The 27,982-nt window shown below is 33.8% G+C and overlaps 1 protein-coding gene across 3 annotated transcripts in view; it reads left to right on the top strand.

Moving 5' to 3' along the window:
* The window catches only part of LOC145252782 (E3 ubiquitin-protein ligase PDZRN3-like), a 596,515-nt gene that overhangs the window by 91,568 nt on the left and 476,965 nt on the right, over nt 1-27,982 (top strand). The window contains exon 1 of one of the 3 annotated variants that reach the window (XM_080112718.1): nt 16,963-17,338. The exons of 1 other annotated variant lie outside the window; for it this stretch is intronic. In XM_080112718.1, the coding sequence (XP_079968844.1) occupies nt 17,330-17,338 (9 nt within the window). In that variant the 5' untranslated portion in view covers nt 16,963-17,329. Of the gene's footprint in view, nt 1-16,962; nt 17,343-27,982 lie in introns of those variants that run through there. One more of the 3 variants, XM_080112721.1, reaches the window with a different exon arrangement.

Raw genomic sequence — 27,982 nt, 5'->3', positions numbered from 1 at the left:
AATTGACCGCTTTTTTCTTTTCTTTTTAGCTCAACATACACCTCCACACACCCGGGCAACGCCGGGCTGAAATGCTTACACACACACACACACACACACACACTGATATATATATATATATATATATATATATATATATATATATATATATATATATATATATAATGTGTGTGTGTGTGCGTGGCTTACACGATATTATTTTTCCTTGTTTTATCTTGTTTCGCAAAAGACATAGCTAATTTGCATTCATTTTAATTAATTCCCAATTATTTTTTTCTTTCTGTTTTCCCATGGGATGATCCTCTTTAGTTAATTATTACGTATAATTATATTCATGAAGATATTCTACATGATTTATACTTGCGTAATATTTGAATATTTGCGTAAAACCCTTATATTAAACACAAACTTTTTTTATATATATTTAGCCCTGTGTATAAATATTTAATTTTGCATTTTTTTAAAAAGTTTTTACATTTTTGCACCGATTTTCCCCAGCTAAAAACCAAATATAAGGTTTCACATGGGTTCGAATACCCAATACATGAAGTTTCATGTCTCTAGACCAAATCTGACAGAGGAGTTTGGTAGGCAAAATTTTAAAACAATATATATACACACACATAAATATATATATATAAAGAAATCTGTGTTGACCATAAACTTTTTACGCAAATATTACGCAAGTATAAATCATATAGAATATCTGCATGAATATAATTACACATAATTAAATAAATATGATAACCCCATAAGAAAACTAACAAAACTAATAAGGAATTAATTAAAATGAATGTTTAAAAGTATAATCAGATTAGCTAGATCTTTTGCAAATGGATGCAATTCCACAACCCATATATAACAAAGTTGTATTTTTTTTAAATAAATAGAAAAAAAGGTTTTGAATATGAATATCAATACACAAATAACAAAAACAAATTTAAACGAGTATAGATTTTAAGGAATCAACGGAGATCGATTAGCGTTTAGATATTTCTATGTCATCATTAGGGTTATGACAACAGCATATTCTTTTCGTTGATTTGACTCTCGAGTATATACCCGACACAGTTTATTAACTAAGAACCACATCACTCTATATAAAAACATAAGACAGCAACGGATACACACTCGAGAGTCAAAACAATGAAAAGAATATGCTGTTGTCCTAGCCCTCGTCATCATCAAGCCTCCTATGTGTCTTGGAGAGACCTTTTGACGAAATGGGAATGTCGAAACGTTGACCAATCCCCATAGACTCCTTAAAATGTTTGTAATTTTCTTTGTAAAAGCTCTACACGTGTATTGAGCACTTTTGAAAAGATAGTTTTCTTTTGTTGTTGTTGTTGTTGTTTTTTTAGCTTATCTTATAAAAATACTTGAACTTAATTAATATGTGATTTAAAAAAAATTCCAGACCTATATTCAGGTCACAAACCGTATTCCGTAACATATACGGCATATTCCGGTTGACACACTTCTTCTCGTTAGATCACCGAAGTTAAGCAACGTTGAGCCTGGTCATTACAAAATAGGTAACGATTCGGGAATACCAGGCGTTGCACGCAGGAGGACGTCGACACCTCCATGTAAGAACCACAAAAAAAATTAACGTCGTCATCTTCCCTAACGGGATAATACATGCGGCTGGAGACCGCTTTTGAACTTAATATTCCCATGAAACTTCCTGCTACGAAAGAAGCCGCTTCAACCCATCTAGGATGAATACCGTTGGCATACTGTCAAGTGGCAACATAATTACTTTTTTACAAATACTCTAACTTGAACTCTCCGCCTTGAATGGCGTGCTTTTCACAGAATTGTTGACTTTTCAGGGCTGTACATTGCGAGTGAAACAGTCGCATTTTCCAGTGATTTTTAAAGCCGCGACTAGAAATAATGAAACGCCTATCTTTTGCCCATTGCAGTTCTTTCACTGACAATCTTCCAAAGCTCACTACTGAATGAAAAATATATTTTCAACTTTTTTTTTTAATAAAACGCACAAAGTTAAATTATTTAAACAATCCAAGTTTAATAGAAGTATCTACTCTTTATTTTTAAAATGAAGTCTGTTTAAAAAAACATCTGAAGACATCAATGTTTATACCTTCAAATATCAACATAAAATTTGTTGTATATTTAGAAATGATATACATACTCGTCACAGAACGAAGGTGTCATATTTCAAAAATCATCCGGGTTTGGCTAGTAACTTTTCTATTTGGCTAGTAAACGAAAATATTTAGTTGTCAAAGGTCAACTAAAGATAAATTTGTCCACCCCGCCTTTATTGGAATACTAGCGAGGGGTACCCGGCGTTGCCCGAGTGTTTGGAGATCTATGTGTGTGTGTGGGGGGGGGGGTTAAAAAAAAAGTAAGTATGAGGATCGAACCCGAACCGTTGAGGCAAAGTTGTGAAAAAAAAACGTGCGAAGTTAACCATTGCCCCACCGCGACATGCTTACGGAAACACGTTTGAATTTATTTAATTACTTCGATTTACCAGGTGCGCGTTTTAATGAGTTAATGAGGTCAAGTTTCATTTACTACTGAACACTCCCCCCCCCCAAGATGTTATAGGAAAAAGACTAACCCACATGTGGCGAGAGACAAATATTGAATATTTATTTTCCCGAAATCGAGCAAATTAAATAGACAGGCGAGCTTCGTTGTTAACTGTGAGATATTACGATTTGTATGTGATATAAAAAGTTTTAAAAAGTTGTGAACCGACCGAGCGCTTCTCTGAAAGAAGCCTTTTGTAGACACACAGAAAAAGCGAACACACATACATACATTTTCGCTTTTATATTTATAGACGCTTATATAGGAATGGCTTTATAATAATTTACTTCATTTGTTCTTTGTGACTCTGGCCATATGTATTTTGAAGAATGCCAAAATCTGCCATAGCATGATGAAAATACTAAAATAAAAAAAATTGCTTTTATAATATTGTCGGGGCTTCTGTATAAGATAAAAGGGTTGTATATATGATGTCTTTATTGACGTGCATATATATTTGATAGTCCAGTAAATGACCAAGTTCTCTCTGATTCTCTCTCTTCTGATCTTGAGCAAGTGGTACAATGGGGAAAGAGATGGCTTGTTACTTTTAATGCATCTAAAACCAAGCTTTTATCTTTACATCATAAACGTCCTGATCCGCATCTGGCATCAATTGAAATGAACGGCTCTTGTCTTCGGGAGGCCTCATGTTTTGACAAGCTTTTGGGCTTGACATTTACTCCTACTCTTAAATGGAACACATTCATTAAATCCGTTGCCAAGGCTGCTGGAAAAATAGCGTGATCCTTCTATCGATCCAGTAGATATCTCACTGCTGATGCAATTCTCTATCTATATAAGAGCCAGGTACGTCCAAGGATGGAGTACTGTTGCCACATCTGAACAGAAGCTGCTAGAAAGGACTTGTCCTGCCTTGATAGAGTTCAAAATATACTTTGTAGCCTCGTAGGAGATGTCTTCCCTGCAACCTCTTTCTCACAGAAGAGATGTTGCGAGTTTGTCTCTGCTTTATCGTTATTTTCAGGGCAAATGCTCAGCTGAGCTCCAATCTATGGTCCCCCCTTCCCAGACTTTCACAAGAAACACCCGTCTAGCAGAAAACACTATCACTAATTTCCCCCACTCTTTATCTGTGCCTAAACCTAAACGTAGATTCCATGAATAAAGATTCTTTCTTAGAACTGCACGCCTGTGAAATTATCTTCCGTTTTCCTGCTTTCCAGCTGACTACAATATGGTTGCCTTCAAGTCTAACGTAAACAAGTTTTTGATGAAGCGTTCCACATAAGCTTTATTTCAGATGTTTCCCCATTAGAAAGTAGCAATACTAGTCCTAGCATTTTACTGTGGACTGTTAGTCATTACTTTTTTCCTCTAACTACTGACCGCGTCTGCTAACTCTCAAACTCCCAACTCTTGACTAACTCATACGTGTATTTTAAGCTATCTCTTTACGTCATTAACCCCACGTGACCAAAGCCATACATCGAATCATCTACCTTCGTCTGTTTGTTTTAAGATTCTTTTTTTATGAAAACGTATTTGTTTTTAGTTATCTAAAATTCCTTCTTGTTATCGTTTATAGAATGTAGTCAAGTTAAATTCCTAAAACATCATTTAACAATATTTGTCCTCGAATTGCATTTTTATCTTCATAACAAATCTAATTCAATCTATACGGTGGTAGTGGTGGTGGTGGTGGTAGTAGTAGTAGTAGTAGTAGTAGTAGTAGTAGTAGTAGTAGTAATGACGATGATCTTCTGGCTTAGGTAATTTGGTAATATCCCGGATGTGCTAATATGCAACACTAGCAGAGTTAGGGATCGGTAGCTTCTGAAGATGAGGAGGGATGAAGATGCTAAACGAAAGGAAAAAAATACAATTAATGTTGCTTGGCATCTTACTCTCCACTGCAAACGAAATGACCGTCTTTACCGTTTTTCCTTTTAAGATAGAACTTCCACACTTACGGCCCCAGGAAAAGTAAGATTCTCATTTTGTATAATATCACCTGCGCCGTCTTAATCATCGAATATCATTGCCTAGAAATCATATACTAAAACTTTTATTACTACTAATGCAGCAACTGGCAACATGGGGAAAGTGTGATTAAACCAAAGATACCGTCACGACCTTCTGGGAATTGGTTCCACCGCGAGAAAATCCTATCATCGGATTTATTGTCTTCAATTATGTATGAACCCCCCCCCCATCTGTCTTCTATAAATGCTCAATTGATAGTATACAATAAATCGTTTACAGTGGGGGTCGGACTACCCGACGTTGCCCGGGTCATGGATAAGATAATAGAATAGTAAAAGATGTGTGTAATATATTTTTTAATTTGTTCCCTTCTTCTCTCATTCCCTCTCTTTCTCTCTCATTCACTCACTCTCTCCTTCCTTCACTCTCTCTCCTTGACTCTCTCTCCTTCATTCACTCTCTCTCCTTCACTCTCTCTCTCCTTCATTCACTTTCTTTCCTTCTCTCCTTCACTCTCTCTCTTCTTCATTCACTCTCTCTCCTTCATTCACTTTCTTTCTCTCATTTGCTCTCTCTCTCTCTCTATGTTATTCTCTCTCTTATTCACTCTCTCTCTCTCTCATTCACTTTCTCTCTCATTCACTGTCTCTCTCATTCGCTCACTCACTCTCCTTTATTTGCTCTCTCTCCTTCATTCTCGTTCTCTCTCATTCGCTCTCTCTCTCAACCAGTCTCTCTTATTCATTCTCTCTCTTTCTCTCATTCGCTCTTTTTCACTCTTTCTCTCACACTCAGTTTCTCTCTGACTATTCTCTCCTTTCCATTCTCTATCGCTCTTATTCTATCTGTTTCCCGCTTTCACTGCACAGCATTTCTACTACTCGACTCCCTTCTTTCTAGCAACTCATCTATATATATATATATATATATATATATATATATATGCTATCTCTTTACGTCATTAACCCCACGTGACCAAAGCCATACATCGAATCATCTACCTTCGTCTGTTTGTTTTAAGATTTTTTTTATGAAAACGTATACATTATGTACAAAAGAAACCCTAAAATTTTAAAATATGAAGATATAAAAAGCACAACCAAACTAGTAAATTCAAGACACGAGCTTCTATCATGTAATCATAAACGTTGGTTTAAATTTAATAAATATTAACCACCTTAAATCATTAAAAATTACTCATTAGTAAAAATAGATTACTTTTTTTTTTTTTTTTTTAATAAATTAAGTTAAACCAATTACCGCCCTTAGACTCGTAAATCAAATAATAAATAAAGCCATGAAAATTATCTCCCCTTAAAAACTTGCAAAATAAATACTCTCTCTCTATAGATATTAACCGTAGCGTCTTTAAATCAAAATACGCTAACGGAAACAATTTACTGCACGAGCGTCGCCCTTTTAAAATTCATCATTCAATAAAATAAAAAGCTATAACAAACATCTAAATGACTACTTTAAATACAGTTCCTGATTTAAAAAAAAGAAAAACTAAAAGGTAATTATATATCTATATATTTTTAAATCAAATTTATTATGTAAATTCATAAAAATATATATTTTTCTACTCATTTCTATCTCTAACCTATACCAATTTTCTTATTAATTTTCTTATAAATTTTAAATCCAAACCTTTTACTTCAATTTTTCAGATTCATCTGCCTTACTTTTAATGCTAGGTTTATTTTTGGTGTCTTTTCAATTCAATAGAAATCCTCCTAAATTTGCTGATGAGGAGACCGTGCTTACCAAAAAAACTATGTATAATTGTTCTACGTGACTTCATGTATACCACAAATAAAAAGCACGGATTTCCGAAACGATCGTACAGATAATTGACTTTGTTGTTGTTCCTTCTTATGAAACTGATTTTTAATTTAATTAAATTTTGATTTTTTAATTTTAAAATTTTTTTAAATTTTTAAATTATAAATCACATTACTTAATATTGAATTAGCTCTAGGACATTTAACTATCGAGCTTATTATATATCTAAATTACAACGAGCATTTCCTGTATTTTAATTAAACTAGTAATTTCACTATTACATTAAAATACACTTAGCTTTTAGACTATTATTCTAATCTCCTTTAAATTATATATATATATATATATATATATATATATATATATATATATATATATATATATATATATATGCGAAAAAGTGTGTATGTCCAAGAAAGGCTTTTTTCTGAGAAGCACTCAGTCGGCTCACAACTTCTTAAAACTTTTTATATCACATATAAATCATAATATCTACCAGTTAACAACGGAGGTCGCCTGTCTATTTAATTTTCTCGACTTTGGGGAGATAAATATTCAACATTTTTTCGATCGCCGCATGTGGATTAGGCTTTTTCGTATAATAAAAGCGACACTAATTCTGGCGGTATTTTTCTGGTCGCGATCGCCGGAAATGTCCGAAAGCAATCATTGCGGAAATATTTGATCAAAGTGGAAATATTTTCCTTATATCAGACAATTGCTATTCAAATTGGACAAGGGGAGCTGGTCCCCCCCCAACATCTTGGAAAAATAAAAATAAAAACCCCGCAGTCAAAGTAAGACATTAAAAGGTGCACCTGATAACATGTTTTGTTTGTATGTCGCGGTGGCCAAATTGTTAACGTCGAATTTTTTTTTAACACTTTAATTTCCAACTTTGCCTCAAGGGTACGGGTTCGATCCTCATACTCACCTACCAAAACTTTTTTATTCCCCCCCCCGGAGTTTTGATTTACCTCCAAACACCCGGGCAACGCCGGGTATCCTCCGCTAGTCTATACATATAAAAGCGAAAATGTGTGTGTATGTTCGCTTTTTGTGTATGTCCAAAAAAGGCTTTTTTCCGAGAGGCGGTCGGTCAGTTCACAACTTCTTAAAACTTTTTATATCACATAGAATCATAATATCTACAAGTTAACAACGGAGGTCGCCTGTCTATTTAGTTTGCTCGACTTAGGAAAGATAAATATTCAACATTTTTCGCTCGCCACATGTGGATTAGACTTTTTCCTATAATAAAAGCGACACAAATTCTGACGATATTTTTCCGATCGCGATCACCGGAAATGTCCAAAAGCAATCAGATTTGATCAATGTGGAAATATTTTCCTTATATCAGACAATTGCTATTCAATTTGGACAATCTCCTTTTTATGGGGAGCTGCCCCCCCCCAACATCTTGGAAAAATAAAAATAAAAAAGCGTTCCCGCAGTAAATGAACTACTACCCCGCAGTTAAAGTTGACCTCATTAAGTCATTAAAACGTACGCCAGCCAATTCTAAATAGTTAAATAAATTTAAACATATTTCCATTAGTATTTCGCGGTGGCCCAATTGTTAACGTCGCACTTTTTTTTTTCACACCTTAATTTCTAACTTTGCCTCAAGGGTTCGGGTTCGATCCTCATACTTACCTACCAAAACTTTTTTTTTTATTTTAACCCCCCCCCCCGGAGTTTTGATTTACCCAAAACCACACACACCTCCAAACACCCGGGCAACGCCGGGTACCCCCCCCCCGCTAGTTTTATATAAAAGAAAAAAATCTTTTTTACCAAATTTCAATTTTGTATTTGCAATAATTACGAGTAATTAACTTTTTGTCTACTTATGAACTACTTCGGTCCATAGTGACTCCGAAACGAAATGCATATTACAGCGTTTGTTTTTTGCATCATATCGACGTACGTGTCACACTTATTACGATGACGTAATTTTTTTTTTTTTTTTTTGTAAATGTACTTTGTGTATGTTTTTGCTTTTTAATTAGACACAAATAATTAGGATTGTCCTTTATTTTGCCCGTCTGTGCATCACATTTTTTAAACGCTATACATACATTTTGTCATTTGTCTCAGTTCGCTATACCAGAGATCGTAATTACAGAATTATTTTCATGGCAAGTGCTCGTCGGAGCTCTAATCTATGGTCTTCCTCTTGCCAAAATCACACCAAAAAAAAAAAACACTCGACTAGCTACAACTACTATCAACAATTTTCCTCAATCTCTATTTGTGCTTAAATCTAAACGCAAATTCTATGAACAAAGCTTAGTTCCTTAAACTAACCTCGTGGTGAATACTATTCCACTGGCCTGCTTTCCGGCCGATTACAAAATTGTAACTTCAAGTCCAATGTAAACAAATTCTTGTTGAGCCGTCCCTCTAAATAATCTAAATTCTACCCAATCTACGCTATTAACGATTACTAAATTACCATCTTACATGCACTGACCCTTATCCTCGAGTAGCGTTCAGGACTTGATTAAGTGGTGACTTCCTTGTAAAATAAAAAAATTTTCCAACAAATAAATTGGAGGCGATGACCAGAAATCGAAATTGAGACGTTAAGATCTTTAGTCTGAGATTCTACCAACTGACCTATTTGAATTTTCTCATAAATAGGGCTTAAAACATTACCTTTGAAAAATAATTATAACTTTGGCGGACACGCATCTGCAAAATCCGTGCCGCATACGAAATGACGTCAGGGTAAAGAAAAAGACTATAAAAAAAGAGGCGATCACGTTAAAGGTGTGGCTGACGTCACAGCCGTAATGAGAAGTCACGCGTGGCTGAAGAATGAGGAGATATATGTCATTGTTATGAAAAAGTGAGTTTGAGTTATTCTTTGTCTTGGTCTTTGCGATGTAGACTGTATACTGCGTGTTGGGTCCCGTTTGTAAACGTATGTACTACTTTATATGACGACATAGGTTTATGTTTTAGGTCATGTTTCAAAACCTGAATTCAAACATAAGTAATAATAAAAAATAAATGAAAAACCTTATCAACAGCGTTGTGAATTATTTTAATAGTCCAAAACTATTTGTTACTTTAAACTAGGTGCTGTACGTAGTTCCTTCACAGTTGTATAATCTTCCCAGCCTAGCAAAAACTATGCGCCCGGAAGTGGGGGGGGGCATATATTTGCTAGTATATTAAATTAGAACACCTGTCCCAGGATAAGCAAAAGTAACCTCTTAGTGCATAACGTTTCCCGCCAATTTTATATCCTCTAACGAAGATGAAAATCAAGATGTAATTACTTTTTATTTTCACTCACGTTCACCTCTAACACGACACATTGCTACAGCCAAGGAAGCAGGTAGCAGGAAGGAATTCCAAAGCCTACCTGTACAAGCGAAGAAACTATTAGAGTAGAAAGCTTTGTGGAGTTTAGGGACCTCAATAGTGAAACAGTGTGATGTTATTGCCTAGCGGATTGGTCGGGGATATTTACATCGTGGGGGCACAAGTGCAACGAGTTCATCAGATCACATTTCATTAAAATATTTGTAAAACAGGCACAGAGATGCAACATTGCGATGATGGGACAGGGGTTGGAGCTTAGTTGACAAAGTGGGATCTATTAGATTGAAGACTCTTTTTTTGAGGCCCTAGAGTGAGAGACTGCTGGTAGATGCACCAGCCCAGATCTGGCAGCAATACTCCATGCATGGGCAAATGGTGGCTTTGTACAGGTACAGGATATTTTCAGGTGTGAGTAGTCTTCTAGCACGATAAAGGGAACCTACATGCTCTCTACGTCCCGAACTGTCATCTACGCTTCAGCCTCTGTCCCACTGACGAAATGTTGCATCCCTCTGCCTGTTCTACAAATATTTTAATGGTGAATGCTCTGACGAACTGCAAGCACTTGTGCCCCCACGACATGAATACCCTCGACAAACCCGACAAGCAGCTAAATCCCACCCCTACACAGTAGAGATCCCTAGATGTAAGAGAGCTTTCTACTCCAGTAGTTTCTTCCCCAGAACCGCTAGACTTTGGAATTCCATTCCGGGTCCCTGCTTCCTCAGCTGTACTGACATTCAGAAGTTCAAGTGTAACGTAAACCGACATCTTGCTGCCCAACTCCCTACATAGTATCCCAGTAGCTCATGTCCCTGATAGTAGCCCCTTACACCGAAGTGGCAATGTGCCTTGTTCGGGGTGAAAATGTAATAAAAAAAAAGTAAGGTCCTTAATTTGTTCCAGTTCATATTGCCTGTGAATGTTAAGCCGAGAGGTTTGAAGGAAGAATTCTCAGGTAGGGTGGTATTTGTTATGGATATCGGTGGTTGGAGAGGCTTTATGTAATTGTTAAAAGGAAAGCAGCCAAGTCTTACTAGCATTAAATGTTACCATCCATTTACAGCGCCATAACACTACTAAACCTTATGTCTAGAATCCTTACTCGAATTTTGATAAAATTCCCTCGAATGATTTTGATCCCAGAAAATGTCTCAAATTTAAGGCTTAAGCTTAAGGAGTCTTAGGGAGATATCGAAATTCATGGAATCTTGCTTAATTAATGATTATGGTCAAATTTAGTGTGAATGTAAAATAAATGAATTTTCAACAGGGGGGGGGGGCCATATATGCCCCCCTCCCCCGCCAAAGCCGCTTTAAAATATTCCCAAGAAAGTGAAATTTGGAATATTTACTAATTGATATTTTATATATATATATATATATATATATATATATATATATATATATACAATTTTTACAAGAATTAGTGGTATCTAAATTTTAACGGAAGCCTCCCTTTCTACTCCCGTTGTAAGAAACTAAATTAAACTAAATATATACCACATTTAGTTCCCTGATACCTAGCTGCTGTGTCCCAAAAATTCATAATGATCAGTCAAGCAGTTTAGGGATGAAATCTAATACAAAAAAAAACATATAAAGTTCTGTCTGTCTGTCTGTCTGTGTGTGCGTGTGTGTGCCTGGTCACGAATAGGCTCCTATATGGTTGACTATTTAAAAAAAAATCGGATTACATATAATGATAGATGTATCAAGACACAGGAATGTGTATGTTTGATCTGGCAGAACGGTGGTTAATTAAAAGTGTGCGGTCTGCGTTCGCGCCTGGTCCACAAAGTATGGAAATAAAAAATTTAAAAATTAACAAAAAAAAAAAAAACGTTTACAAGTGTTTTTGATATAGATGTACATAAGAATACTTTGATAAGTATGTTTTAACTTAAATAGGGATGGTATAATAAAATTATGGGGTGCTCGTTCGCGCCTGACCTCCATAGAATGGGAATATGTCACAAAGTTTAAGAAGGTTTTTTTTTTAATATAGATCCACAGAATATTGTGATAAGTATTTCAGTGTGAACAGGTATGGTATAATAAATTATGGTGTTTATCTATTTTATTTTTACTTTCATCATATTTTGCTTTGGTTTTGATACCCCCAAATTCGAAGCTATCTCTGTACAACCCTTCCTTTTCATAAGCTATCATACTTTCATAAATCAGTCCGTTTTCTGTAGGCTGTTTTTGAACCCAGTCAACGACAGGTAGTTTTGCTAGTATATATATATATATATATATATATATATATATATATATATATATATATATATATAATAAAGAGAGTTAAAAGTAATGTTATTTAGTACTACGTATTCTTGTTGTTGTGATATTTATTAAACTTATTAGTCTTTATAATGATAATATGAACTATTATGAGAGAAAGAGGGGGTCACTCTACACAATCGTCATTGCAATCGGCCAATTGTCAGAGAATCGGGATTGATCTCGTAATTTATTGGCTTCTCACGTTGAAATTAGCGCAGCGATAGATTTTGGCAGGCCGACATATTACTACTCTTCGCTACTTTGCCAAAACCATGTAGCGGTATCGGCGGTAAGTAGTGACAATAGTTTTTGTAGCCGGTGCAGTAGTAATAGTTGTATGAGCAACAATGAGGGGCAAGCCGAATTGTTGTTGTTGTTGGTAAACGGAGAATGGGGCCAACGTGGCCGCGGGGTTTCGGGTTATAGAATTCTTTTAAACCATCCTCTTTTCCTTCTTTTTCTCAATTGCCGTATGTTTATTCTTTCTTTTTTGTTTTAGTAATTACATCTTGTGTCATTCTTTCTTTCTTTTCTTCCCTTTTCTCTGTCTTTATTCTCTTTCTTCCTTTTTCTCTTTTTTTTCTCTTACTTTGTTTTCTTATTTCTTTCTACATTTTTCGTTTTTTCCTTTCTATATCTTTTTTCTTCATTTCTTATTTTCCTCTTTTTCTTTCTTTCTTTCGTCTTCTCGTCTTCCTTTTCTTTCTTTTTCGTTCTTTCTTTTTCGTTCTATTTTTCTTTTTCGTTCTATTTTTTCTTTTTCGTCCATTTTTTTTCGTTCCTTTTTCTTTTTCGTTCCTTTTATCTTTTCGTTTTTTTTCTTTTACGTTTCTTTTTCCTTTTACGGTCATTCCTTTCTTTGCTCCTTTCGTTTTCGTTTTTTATTCTTGCATTTCTTTTTTCATTCATTTCTTTTTTCTTTCATTTCTTTTTTTCATTCATTTCTGTTTTCTTTTTTCTTTCTTTTTTTCTTTCCTTTCTTTTTTCTTTGTCCTTCCTTTTTTGTTACTTTCTTTATTCTTTTCTTCTACCTTTTCTCTTTTTTCTACCTTCATTCTTATCTCTTTTCTTCCTCTCCTTTCCTTTCTTCCTTTACTTATTTTAATTCACTTTTCTTTTCCGCTTTTTTCTCTTCTCTTTTATTCATTTTTTTTTCAATCTTTAAGAAATCCTTTCGCTTTCTCACTCTCTCTCTCATCCTCTATCTTTCTCTTTATTTTTTTCTCTGCTTTTCTGTCTCTATCTCATTCCCTATATCTTTCTCTCTCACTCACTCTTATATATCTACCTTTCTATCATACATCGTTTTCCTTCACTCCCTCTATCTTTTTACGAATCACAAGAATATCTGATTCTCTATAAACCGTCTTCAACACCCCCCACCATTTTCTCTCCTTTTTCCTAACCCTAACCCTTTCCCTCCTTAATCATTATGATTTCCTTCCTCTCTTTATCTCTCCTTACACCCCCTGCCCTCTTTCTTCGTTTCCATTCTTTCTTTCCTCGCAATCCTCGGATATTCCAAACGGCAACGTTTCTCCAGGTCCGAACGGATAGACGCAACAACTAGAGCAGCATTTTTACACCCCACACACACATACATACACACGCACACACACACGTACAAATAAGCATTCTTACATCCCACACACACATACACACACACACATACACACACACACACACACACACACACACACACGTACACAAACACACGGTTTATTTTTTCCCACATTGTTGCATTTCACTTGTATTACCTGTGCTGTCCTACGAAATCCCTTTAAACTGGAGCTATTTTTATTTTAGTCCCAATCAAGAGTGCCCCTCCCCTTTAAGGGAGGAACTGGATGCCTCTAGATTAAAATCCTACTGTGTATCTAACGTTGTTCTCGTCGGGAGCTAAGGAATTAAAATTGGCTCGACCCACGTAGTCGTATATAATATTAAAAAAAAAAAAAAAATAACAACCCCAAAAACAGAACTGGTCTACATCACTCATCACACACAGCGATGCATCACCGTTCATCTCCATCAACTTGTCCGACAACCCGAACAAGAACACCGTCTTCATCATCAATGATAGAAATAACGACGACGGTAGCGGAGGGAGGGTGGGCCGATTCCGACACCCGGGGTTACCATTAACCGTTCTACACTTCACCGCCAGACCCCACTGCATCACTACCACCACTCTGCTGTCCTCTCGCCAGAGTTGATGGCCAAATCCTAAATGAAATGACCATCTCACGACTGCTACTGCTACGAAGACGACCCCCACACGACACATGGCACGTCCACGACGTCAACAGTGAAAGAACCAACAAAAAGAGGGAAGAAAAACAAACTAGTTCCTACTCGACCGAGAACAACAAAAAAAAAAGAAAGACGCTAGCGTATATAAAAAAAAAAGCCTTTGCTTTGAATCGATCAACAGTTGATATTCCCACCGATTAACGTCATAATCGAACTTTTAGCTGCAGCCACTGTTTATATTGAATGTGGTTGCGTTTATACTCCGTCCAGTTCTTCTTTCATCTATCTACATATCGTATATATATATATATATATATATATATATATATATATATATATATAGTTATAATCTCTCTCCCTGTCTCTCATATATATATATCATATTTATATATATATATATACACATCTATATAGCCCGACCTAGAATCCGTCCGATATAATTATTTAAACTTTCTTTCTTGGTCTTGTACTATATAGAAAAACAAACATCTCTAATATATCTTTCTCTCTCCCTCACACACGCGCGCCTCAGTATTTAAAAAAAAACTTAGATTTAGAGCTTGATTCTGCCTGTCTCTCTCTCCTTCTCTCTGCTTTTGCTGTAAAAATATGTTGCGTGAAAATACCTTTGCTAGAGGAACAGGTATAACAACTAAGAAGCTATTGTTTAAATCTTTTTAGTTTGTATTCCAGACTGTACTATACTGAACAATCCCTCTTGAAAAATGATTATTTAATTGATCTTGTTTTTTTTGTTTTTATTTTTTTTTATCTAATTTTTATATAAGTCCGGAAAAAAAAGACTGCATGATTCTGATTTTGTGTGTATTACAATCGGAATACTATCTATTAAATTGAAAAAGTAAAAAAAAAAAAAAAAAAAAAAAGAAGCAATTTATACAAAATTTCCCGCTTAAAAAATGAAGGGTTGGTTTGATCGGGATTTTAGTTCCAAACCTTATCTACTAATTTGAAAAACAAAAACAAAAAAAAAAAACATCAATTATATATAGTTTTCTTTTCTTTTTCTTTTTTTAATATGTTTACAATCATTACTACGTGATCTAACCGGAATACCATATACATTTTAATACACACACACATACACACAGGGCTTATGAAGAAGAACCTGAAGTCCTACCTAACTAATATTCCTACTGAACCAAGTGCAAAAGAGATCCAGGCAATTGTACTTAAGGGAACAACGAGGATACTAAAAAGAGCTCTCGGTTGGTTTCAATAAAAAGCAGAACAATGCTGGCAGGTGGCTTGGCTGAACCATACCCAGCGTTACAATCTTCAAAGGAAGAAAATTAAAAATACAAAACACACACATAAAGGATATTCTTCCAGGAAGAAATCAAATCAAAGTAAAATTGAATGTTAAGGAAACGTGCAAGAGAAACGTAGGAATTATTCATTGAATTTGGTTCTGAATATGACCTGCTTATGTATAGGAACCTAAAAAAAAATAGACCAATTCCAAAATAATGCTTGCATCGGATTCTTCCAGAACTTTTCGAGTTATTACCGCACAAACAACAAAAAGAAAACCTAAAAAGTCAAAAATAAAGCTAATATCAAAAATAAAATATCGAACCTTTTTTAGCACTATAATTTGAAAAGTGATTATTTAGTAAGAATAAGAATAAAAATTGAACAAATATATATATATATATATATATATATATATATATATATATATATATATCAGAACACACACAAAAAAATTTGCTAGTATACATATTGTGTAGCTTTGAATTTATTTGTTAAAATATCTATTTATATCTACTTGGCGTTGCTCGGGAGTCTTTAATTGCATATTTTGATTTTTTTTTTTTTTAATAGTATAAGTATTTCCTGAATTTATTTCCTTTTTAAATAGAAAAAAAAATCGATTAGAAGTAAATGATTTAAAAATAATAACAATTTCATGTGTAATTATCGAAGTTATGTTAGCATGAGATACCCCCACCCTCCTCCCACACAAAAGAACACGTGGAATTGTGGTAGAATTTTCTTACCGCGGATGACCCAAAGACTCTTGTATAAAGATATATATATGTAAAATCGACACTGTTGCTTTTACTGCTGTATCAAAACAAGACAAAACGCGCTGTTGATTGTTTTAGGAAAATTCCTGGTCCGCGGAGAAAGCATGGCTGGAGTGCCCCAGTGCCCCACCCCTGGTTCCTTTCCCAACAGTCAGTGTAGTTACACACACACACACAACGCGTATATAGATATGTAGTTACTCAAACAGTTTATTTCTCTGTATCACAGCTCTTAATTGTGGCTAGACAAGGCAAGTGCCTCCATACCAAGATCGAAACTCGTCCTTCTAGTCGCCAGTCGGCACTCCAAAATAGTATAATATTAAAAAAATAAATAAATATATATATATATATATATATATATATATATATATATATATATATATATATATATATATATATATATATATATACCAGATGATAAATTTATCGCCCCACCCTCCAATTCTTAATCTTTGTTTCAAATTTCGACTGGTTTAAATTTTCAAATTCTCATAATGAACGTATATTAAATAAAGAATCCCGTAAGGATCGAACCTGAAATTCAACTGGTACCACACATATCTAAAACAAACACCCACGTGTAAGCAAACACACATAATATAAGTTCCATTTATATTTAAACAACAACAAAAAAAGGAAGAGCATCTTGCACACTTCGTAATTCTTGCTGATATTATAAAAAATGTTATTAATTTAAGTTCTATTAGAAAATTAATTAGCATCATCTCTAAGAAGAAGAAAAAAAACAGCATCCTTATCAATAATAAAAGCAACAAGTATGATGCTGACGCTGATGCGAAAGACGAAGACCATTATGATGATGAGGGTTCCGTGGCGGAGGAAGCGGAGGTCTTGTCTGGTGTCTATGACCACTTCCACCAGACACGTCCAACGGTGTCCGCCCATTACTTACCTACATTGAAAAAAAAAAAAGAAAAGAAAGAAAAAAAAAGCAGAACCAATGAAAAAAAAAATTATAAAATCAAAATATAAGCGTGATAGAAATTATTAAAAACAAAAATACCCCTGCCTCCAACGTTTTTACCTCTCGAAGCATGTGCTTAAATAAACAACGCAATGTGGTGGACAACTAAATGTCGCAGGTAGGTACGTTCGTTTTTCTTTCAACAACTTCCGGTTACTGTTTCATTTATGTTTTTGACGTTGTCCATATTCGTTGAAGAAATCATAGTCTTAATAGAAAATAGTATTTTCTGTATAATAATAATAATTGCAGGTCAATTGTTACGACGTGCCCCAGCGTATTATAAGCACTCCAATTCCCCATGTTAAGAACGGCTTTCGGAATACCTCCCCCAACTTCGAAAGCCGTTCTTAACATGGGGAGGTTGGGGGGTTATTCGCAAAGCTGTTCTTAACATGTAGAGGGTTGGGGTGCTTATAATACGCTGGGGCACGTCGTAAAAATTGACCATATATATATAAAAATTAACCATATATATATACTAGCAGGCCGACCGGTATTGCCCAGTCATAAAATACACTTAAATATATTTTAATTCATACAGATTTCATATTTATTATTTTAGATCCAATCATCTATTGATTATTATATTGTACCCAATAATTTCAAAAGTAAAAAAAATGACTGATGCGCCCTCCATGTAGAATCGAAACCAAAACATTTAGCGCTCCAGCATTAGTCCTTACTGTGTGAGCCGTCGACAGATCAATAAGAAAGGCTTAAAATGAACCGACTTTATGCTATGAATGTATATTTGCGCACGCGCAGAAGTAACAGGTTTAGTCGACTTCGTCCTGCCTAGTTCAATTGTGTGTGTTTTTTTTTAAATTTTAACCATTTTAATTTTATTATCTCTCTCTCATATATATATATATATAATTAGCTCTCACATTTATCGATTTCTTTTAAACACATTACAACGATATACATGTACACATAATTATTTTATCTTCATAAAATGTTATGAGGAGGTATATTTTATGTATCCATTTTCAGCATTTATTTCAACACTGCTTAATTCATGAGTAGAGCGAGGTATTTGAGTTACGAAAATATATTCACGGCAATTAAAATGCAGAGGCCTCCGCGTTTCATTCCCGTAGTGAATTGTGATTTTAGCCTGACGATTTCTTACAAGGTTGAAACACGTATGAAACGCCTCTGTATAGTTTAGCGGCCGATCATATATTTTGATAGCTCAATAAATATAAATATATGTACTAATGGAAACTATGCACGGATATTATTCGGACTTACGACAAATATGTCGATTACATCAGAAGTGAAGACCGTTATTTGTAAATTGGAAAGGATCCAGAACAGAATTCATAGGCAAAAAACGCCCATTTTATTTAACCTAATTTGCTTAAGAGAAAAATGTTGCATGTATATATATATATATATATATATATATATATATATATATATATATATATATATATATATTGTGTGTGTGTATATTTCTGAAAATACAGCGAAACAACCTGTCTATGAATGGGGATCACACACATACACACACACACACACACACACACACAAATATACTACTATACGGTAACTTTTTAATTATCTATTGATACTTACGGTTTCAAAATTCAGGAGAAATCTTAATTCGGTAATCAGAAAATTTTGGTTCGGTTAAAGACCGCATGGTTCAACTGGCAAGATTTTGTGCGCCTTTAGAAACAAAGAGTATCAATGGTTAATCAAAACATCGCTATATCATCCATGATGTATTTTTTTTTTGATAGATTTCGATAAACACTTAATTTCATTTTCCCAAAAGGGCAGAATTACATATATAGTAAAGTATTAGCATATATTCATGGCAGTTAAGCCACACAGAGGCGTCCGCGTTTCATTCTCACTTTGAATCGTCAGGTTCCGGTTATTATTTAATCTTTTTTTTATGCAAAAACGGTATAAACTCAGCACGCGGGGTTAAAGATATCAAGGGTCACCGATTCTTCAATCGATGTTGTGATAGCGTAATACAACACACGTTTTGATGGCAGATCAAAATAATTTTAGTGTCAAGTTAAACACACACACGCGCATACATACATGGTCACATGCAATGCTGGCAAGACTAAGCTTGTTTCCTTCAATAATTACAAGAAACCTTCTCAACCACAAAAAGCTATGGCTAAAATACATTACTTGAAAGTATTTCTTTCAAACTCCAATCTTAACGTTCTCAAGGAATATGAGTTGGGACAAACACATTGAGAGCATTGCCATGGTCGCTGCGAGGACGGTGGGCTCCCTCTACCATGCTAGAAAGTTACTTATGCCTGAAAGTATCCTGTACCTCTACAAGGCCACCATTCGCTCATGTATGGAATATTGTTGTCACATTTGGGCTGGTGCAGCTGCTGCTTGTCCCTTGCTCCTGGACAGAGTTCAAAAGAGAGTCGCCAACTTGATAGTTACTGAACTGTCATCCAAGCTTCAACCTCTGTCCCATCGACGAATATTGAATCCCTCTGCCTGTTTTACAAGTACTTTAATGGTGGATGCTCTTACGAACTACAAGCCCTTGTACCCTTTGCCGTAAATACCTCTGACTAATCCGACAATCAGCAAAATCCCACCCCTACACAGTAGAGATCCCTAGATGTAAGAAGGCCTTCTACTTTAATAGTTTCTTCCCCAGAACTGCTGGACTCTGGAACTCACTTCCGAGTCCCTGCTTTCCAAAAAGTTCAAATGTAATGTGAACAAACATCTTGATGCTAAACTCCCTGCATAGTATCCGTTCAATTTATACCCCCAATAGTAGCTCCCTACATCAAAATGACACTGTTTCCTGTTTGGGTAAAAATTAATTTTTAAAAAAGTCCTATCATGTCTGATTGGAGAGGGGAAAATGAACTTTATTTATATCGTAAATCCATATTAGTTCCTGCGAGATAGTTGTTCGTAAGAGTTAATCCAATGGAACTACTGGGTTTATATAATAGTGCTCAATAACAAGCAGAGCTATATTTTCGTATACATTTTATTGATACAAATATTATGGCTACATACTTGCATACATGATGCGGCTATAACCTCATCAAAGTTTTAGTCTCATTAGGCCACACCTAACACTTTTTGGCGCATTTTACTGTGGGGCGTGGCCTGATGAGGTTTAACTTTGAATACATTTATAACCGAAGCATGCATTCACATATGTAATCATAATATTTGTAAAAATAAACATATACGGTATAATCCCGTTTGACGCACCGGTTCCTGTGAGATCACAGAAGTTAAGCGACGTTGAATCTGGTCAGAACTAAAATGGGTGACTATTTGGACATACCGGGTGTTATATGTGCTCTCTGCTTATCTCGGCATTGTTTCCAGTCGTCTAGCATTTCTTTTTCCTTGCCATTGGAATCAAGCAGCGCTGATTCAGGAGAGGTTTGGTTGGGATTATGCAACCGTTGCTTCACAACGCAGCCACCCTCGCATGAGGTATCTATTGTGTGTCGAAACTTTTCGAAGGCGATGACAATGAAATAAATAATGAATTGTTGTCATTTTCGATTAGTTTATTTATCGTTTGTTTATTGCGACACCCCATTTGCCCCCCTTCCCTTTTTATGCTAATAAAAAAATTGAAATACAATTAAAAAAGAATTGTAATAATACTTTCACGTGTCTCGGACGTTTCAAAACTGCGTATTGACTGATTTCTGATATTAAAAAGTATTCGGACATTTCATTATTTCATAATCGTCTGCGATTACATGGTAGGTGCTCGACTGAGCTCGAATCTCTGTAACCAACTGTGAAACACACAGCAAAAACTCATCTTCTACAACCACTGTGAAAAAATTTCTTTTCTCTCTGTCCCTCTCTGTACATAGAACTTTACGAAACTTCCATGAATAGTGTTTCTTTCCAAAAATGGACAATTTGTGGAACACAATACGATGAGACTACTTCCCAGCTGACTACAACATGTTCGTTACCAAGTCTAACCAATTGCTGTTGAGCTGTCCTCGAAGATCAAATTCTGTCCATGATACAACCATTGTCTACAATCTTCAAGGTGTTTGTCTCGCAATCCACCGGACACAAACGCTTAACCTTTAACCTCGAATGACCTTTGGGTTCTTGTGCACTTTGCGTAGAGTACTACTTTTTTTTAAATATGATTTTCAAGGTAAATTCAATTTTTACGGTAAAATAAAATGTCCTTTTCAAGTTAATTTTGCTTTTATAATATTATTTCAGCACGGTTCGTAAACTGCACAAGTACAAAAATAAAATTAAAAAATAAAGTTTTTGGTGGTTTTATAATAATTCTATCCGTAAACTGCACACTTAAATGTCATTATATAAAAGTACTTCGTTCAAACTTCTCGACTTAACATTCACAGGGAACACGAGTTGGAACCGATACATTGAGGTCATTGCCAAGGCTGCTGCAAAGAAGGTGGACTTTCTCTATTATGTTAGAAAGGTAGTTACACCTTAGAGCAACCTGTACAAGACCCCCATTCGTCCATGCATAGAGTATTGTTGCTGAATTTGGGCTGGTGCATCTGCTACTAGTCTCTCACTTTTAAAGAGGGTTCAAAAAGGAGTGGCCAACCAAATAGGTCCCGCACTGTCAGCTAAGCTTCAACCTCTGTCCCATCCCTCTGCCTGTTTTACGAATCCTTTTAATGGTAGCTGCTCCGACGAATTACAAGCCCTTGTACCCCGCTCGACGTAAATACCCCCGACAAGCAGCAAAATCTCTTCCCTACACAGTAGAAATTCCCTGATGTCAAAAAACCTTCTACTCTAATAGTTTCTTCTACCAAAGTCCTATGTCTCTGTTTCCCTGACTGTACTGACATGCAGAAGTTCAAGTGTAGTGTACACAGACATCTTGCTGCTCAACCCCCTACATAGTACGCCTACATCAAAGTGACATTGTGCCTTATTTGAGGGTAAAAATACAAATAAATAAACAAATATATAAAGGCTATATGTCTGTTTTTCTGTCTCCAAATTTTCAAACTCTATCTCCTCCGAAACTAAAAGTCGCAGAGCGGCTCTAGGGACCTCAAATGATTGGATTTTTTTACGGACCGTTCTTTTATGGGTCTTTAGCCAGTTAAAATAGTTTTTAAGGGGTCAAAAATGGGGCAAAATTGAAAAAATAAATCGTTATACATTTTGTACATTCATCTTAGTTTATTTTTAATTTTTAATCAGTTCATATGCGCGTCTCTTTGGTACTGTGGTAACGTCACCAACTTTGAATGCTACAGTTTTGCTTTCGGTTTCGATTTTAGCTGTCAGCCCCCATATACATCTTTTTTTTCTTTTTGAAATCCCGACTCTATAATAATACATAGAAAATCTGGACAAGTTAAAATATCATATTTAAGCGTATTTTACGATCGGACAAAGCTGGCCCTTCTCCTGCTAGTATATATATATATATATATATATATATATATATATATATATATATATATTGGCTTATATATATATATATATTGGCTTATATATATATATATATATTGGCTTATATATATATATATATTGGCTTATATATATATATATATTGGCTTATATATATATATATATATATTGGCTTATATATATATATATATATATATTGGCTTATATATATATATATATATTGGCTTATATATATATATATATATTGGCTTATATATATATATATATATTGGCTTATATATATATATATATTGGCTTATATATATATATATTGGCTTATATATATATATATATATTGGCTTATATATATATATATTGGCTTATATATATATATATTGGCTTATATATATATATATATATATATATATTGGCTTATATATATATATATTGGCTTATATATATATATATATATTGGCTTATATATATATATATTGGCTTATATATATATATATATATATATATATATATATTGGCTTATATATATATATATATATATATATATATATATATTGGCTTATATATATATATATATATATATATATATATATATTGGCTTATATATATATATATATATATATATTGGCTTATATATATATATATATATATATATATATATATATTGGCTTATATATATATATATATATATATATTGGCTTATATAAATATATATTGGCTTATATATATATATATATATATTGGCTTATATATATATATATATATATATATTGGCTTATATATATATATATATATATATATATTGGCTTATATATATATATTGGCTTATATATATATATATATATATATATATTGGCTTATATATATATATATATATATATATTGGCTTTTATATATTTATATATATATATATATATATATATATATATATATATATATATATATATATATATAGGGAAATTCATTTGCAAGCAATTTTTGTATTATCAGTTTTACAGCTTATCAACTCTTTTCAAATATGACAAAACTCAATAAAAGGGATTGACTTGTATTAACTCGAACTACTCTTTTTGCCCTAAATGTTGTTCTCACAACGTTTCGGCCGATGTAACCTTCAAACTTCTTCCGGTTCATCTTGTTGAATTCAGAACTCTGGATGGAATTTCGAACGGAACGACTGTGGAAGGTTGCTCTCCTTCCCTCAGCCATTTACAATCATAGTTTAAATAATTCATATGAATAATAATAATAATAATAATAATAATAATAATAATAATAATAACAATAATAATATTAACAATAATAATAATTAAATCCTAATCTCCACAACTATTTGTCTGTCCCAAATTTAAATGTGATATTCGTTTACAGCATACCCAATAACCTCGTTTTAAATTGACGATTTATGCTGAGTTGCCGTTGAAGTGGAAAAAATACCGAATTATTTAATAGGAAACGCATTTTTAACTCTTGGGTCAATCCAACGCAAATTCTCTAAGCACATATTCAGAACTCTTGTTAGGTCAACCTTCATAGGGATTTTATTTATTTATTTATTTATTTATTATATTAAGATTTATGAAAACAAACTTTCCGCCTGATAGACTAAACTTAAACGTGACAAACAGGGATGGTGGGACTTCCCGTGGAGATGCGAGGTCGAATCCGATCAGGCGAACGAGAGAAGGAAAAAAATAATTTGACGAACGAATAGGGAACAGGTTGTTGAATGAAGAAACGCGCGGCGACGGCGGCGGCATGTTAGGGCGGGGGACGATTCGCTCACCTTAAAATCGAAGGAACAAAAGTCAGAATAGAACACGTTGTCGACGTTTATAGTTGCATATAGCATTTATCAAACACACGCACTAGAAAATAACTGACCCGTTTGGTTACCCATTGAGCTCGGGTAAGAATCTTTGAAATTGAAATAAAAAAACAATGGGTTGGCAAACCCAGAAGCTTAGGCAGTTATCCTGACGCTCCGCACTTCTTTGTTTACCTTTGAAGTGACGTCACACAAATCTTATAATACGGATGGTTACAATTGTAAAAATAATTTGTTTTATTTTTCTTTCATTTTGAGCTCCTTTTTTCTCCCGTTTAACTTTTTTTTACTCACATTTTTTATTTTGAGCGGAGAATTTATTTTATTTTCATTTTGAGCTCTTTTTCCGATCCGGCGTTACCTTTTATAGGTACTCCTCCTGCAGTCCTGAACCTGCACTCCTGCCCTGCACTTTACGACCCGAGCTATTTTTTAACGCTGTTATTTAGAAACCTATTATTTAACATGGGGAAGGGAGGGTGTATTGTAACTATTCCGTATTTTCACCTAACAATTAAATTAAAAAAAAAGGTAAATATGAAGAATTACTCCACCCACGAAAATTCCTTTAAATTACCACTCTTGAAGGTTTTCGGGGTCGCTGAAAACGAAAATAACGTTTAAAATTACGGCAAACGAGTAGTTTCAAAGATATGAAGAAATGTTAGTTTTAAAAAGTGGGGGATCACTTTTCTATAATAATTTAACATAAAATGATCACCCACTTTGTGGGGGGGGGCTTCCTTTCTACCATCGGAAAATTCTTTAAAATTACCTGTTTACATTTGGTGGGAAGCGGTGTAAAATAATAAACAGTTCTTCTGTTTGGTTAATGTCGACACGTTACTCATGTTAAAACGGTTAATTAAACTGCATAAGCACCTGTTAAAAAACTATACAAGTAAAACATTATTTTTTACGTGTAAACTGGTTTATTAATTGTAGAAAACAAAAACAAACGGGAGAAAAAAGGAGCTCAAAATGAAAGAAAAATAAAACAGATTATTTTTACAATTGTAGCCATCCGTATTATAAGATTTGTGTGATGTCACTTCCAAGGTAAACAAAGAAGTGCGGAGCGTCAGGATAACCGCTTAGGCGACCGACCTTAAGGCGATCGTACAGTTAGGTGAAAGAAAAGCTAACCTCGATTTGAAAATGTTCTGATTACCGAACCGGACTTCCTGTTTTGATTTAAAATGAATAAATAAATAAAGACGTAATTAAAAGTTTCACTTATTTTCTTTCATATCAATTGGCTTATTTATTCAAAACTGAAAGAGGAAGTCCGGTTTAATAACCGGAACATTCTCACTCGAGGCTAGGTTTTCAGCTTACACCGGTACAGTCGGACTTAGAGTCACCTATTCTTCTGGATAGCTTCAATCTGAAATTTGCTGTTTTCGGACCGTGTTATTGAGAAAGACATTCTTGGCATGAAGGGGGGGGGGTTCTAAACCATTCTATACTTAACACTTGTGCAGTTTAAGGATCATGCTGAAATAATGTTATTATTTAGAAAGCTATTCTTGACATGGTGAGGAGAAAGAACTTTTTTTTCAGTATTTTATGCATTCACTTAACAATTAAATAAATAAAATACACCGTGAAAGTTGAATTGAACTTTAAAATAATATCTAAAAAAAATAGCACGTAAATTGTAGACGCCCCAAACAATAAACAGACAAAACAGGGTAACTTTAATAATCTTAAAGTGGCTGATAATTAAAAAAAAATTATTTTTATAACTACAGATACTAGTGTTTCATGCTTTTGCAATCATCAGCACAGGAAGTGATAATTACTGCCGCTCGAAGGATTTGTACCCGGCTACTAAGTCAGCATTGACTCAATTTGCTACGTCTTAACATATATATATATATATATTATGTATTTTATATATATATATATATATATATATATATATTATGTATTTATTTATATATATATTATGTATTTATTTATATATATATTATGTATTTATTTATATATATATATATTATGTATTTATTTATATATATATATATTATGTATTTATTTATATATATATATTATGTATTTATTTATTTATATATATATATTATGTATTTATATATATATATTATGTATTTATATATATATATTATGTATTTATATATATATATATTATGTATTTATATATATATATATTATGTATTTATATATATATATATATTATGTATTTATATATATATATATATATTATGTATTTATATATATATTATGTATTTATATATATATTATGTATTATGTATTTATATATATATATTATGTATTTATATATATATATATATATATATTATGTATTTATATATATATATTACGTATATATATATATATATATATATATATATATATATATATTATAAATCTGATAGGCCCTAAACTGGCATCTAAGCTTCAGCCTCTGTCCCATCGTCGAAACGTTGCATCCCTCTGCCTGTTTTACAAGTATTATAATGGTGAATGCTCTGATGAACTGCAAGCACTTGTGCCCCCACGACGTGAACACCCTCGACAAACCCGACAAGCTGCAAAATCCCACCCCCACACTGTAGAGATCCCTAGATGTAAAAGATCTTTCTACTCCAGTAGTTTCTTCCCCAGAACTGCTAGACTTTGGAATTCCATTCCAGGTCACTGCTTCCCCAACTGTACTGACATGCATAAGTTCAAGTGCAACGTGAACCAACATCTCGCTGCCCTAATCCCTACATAGTACCCCAGTAGATGTTTCCCCTGATAGTAGCCCCCTACATTAAAGTGGCAATGTGCCTTGTTTGGGGTGAAAATGTAATAAAATATATATATATATACATACATACACACACACACTTTATTTGTTTTTACGTGAGCAGTAATATGTTGTTACACATTCATGAGCATGTTCCGGTCAGCTAGTTACTTGCAACTAAAGATCTCTCCAGGCAAAACAGCTTATACGAAAACAGTTTCCAATAAAAATAGCAGGTTTTCCTCCTCACAGGGAATTAATATCAGGAGGTTCAAATAGCAGATTATATATATATATATATATATATATATATATATATATATATATATATATATATATATATATATTGAGGTGTTCAAAAGTCAGTACTAATGAAGACAATGAGGTTGTTAAATAGTGCTCAATAAAAAGAGCAAAATATTTTTTATTATTTGGGGGCAACAGTTACATATGGTCGCTAGAAATAGCCAGTCAAAGAGACTTCATTAGGCGGACTGGAACCTCTCGACGCCAAAAAAGGAAAATGGAATAGATAAGAGAGAAATTAAAAAAGAAAAATGGAGCTCTTCAAAAAAGTATAAAACTCTTTATGAACTTTTTATACTTTTTTGAAGAGCTCCATTTTTCTTTTTTAATTTCTCTCTTATCTATTCCATTTTCCTTTTTTGGCGTCGAGAGGTTCCAGGTAGCCTAATGAAGTCTCTTTGACTGAAACCGCCAGTTTTAGTTTTTAGTAAAAAAATAAAAAAAAAAAAATAGATGCTTTAATTTTAGAA

Source organism: Euprymna scolopes, chromosome 29 (genome assembly GCF_053919585.1).
Source record: "Euprymna scolopes isolate OS-2025 chromosome 29, ASM5391958v1, whole genome shotgun sequence".
NCBI classification, from domain to species: domain Eukaryota; kingdom Metazoa; phylum Mollusca; class Cephalopoda; order Sepiida; family Sepiolidae; genus Euprymna; species Euprymna scolopes.
This window is presented reverse-complemented; position numbering and strand designations above follow the sequence as displayed.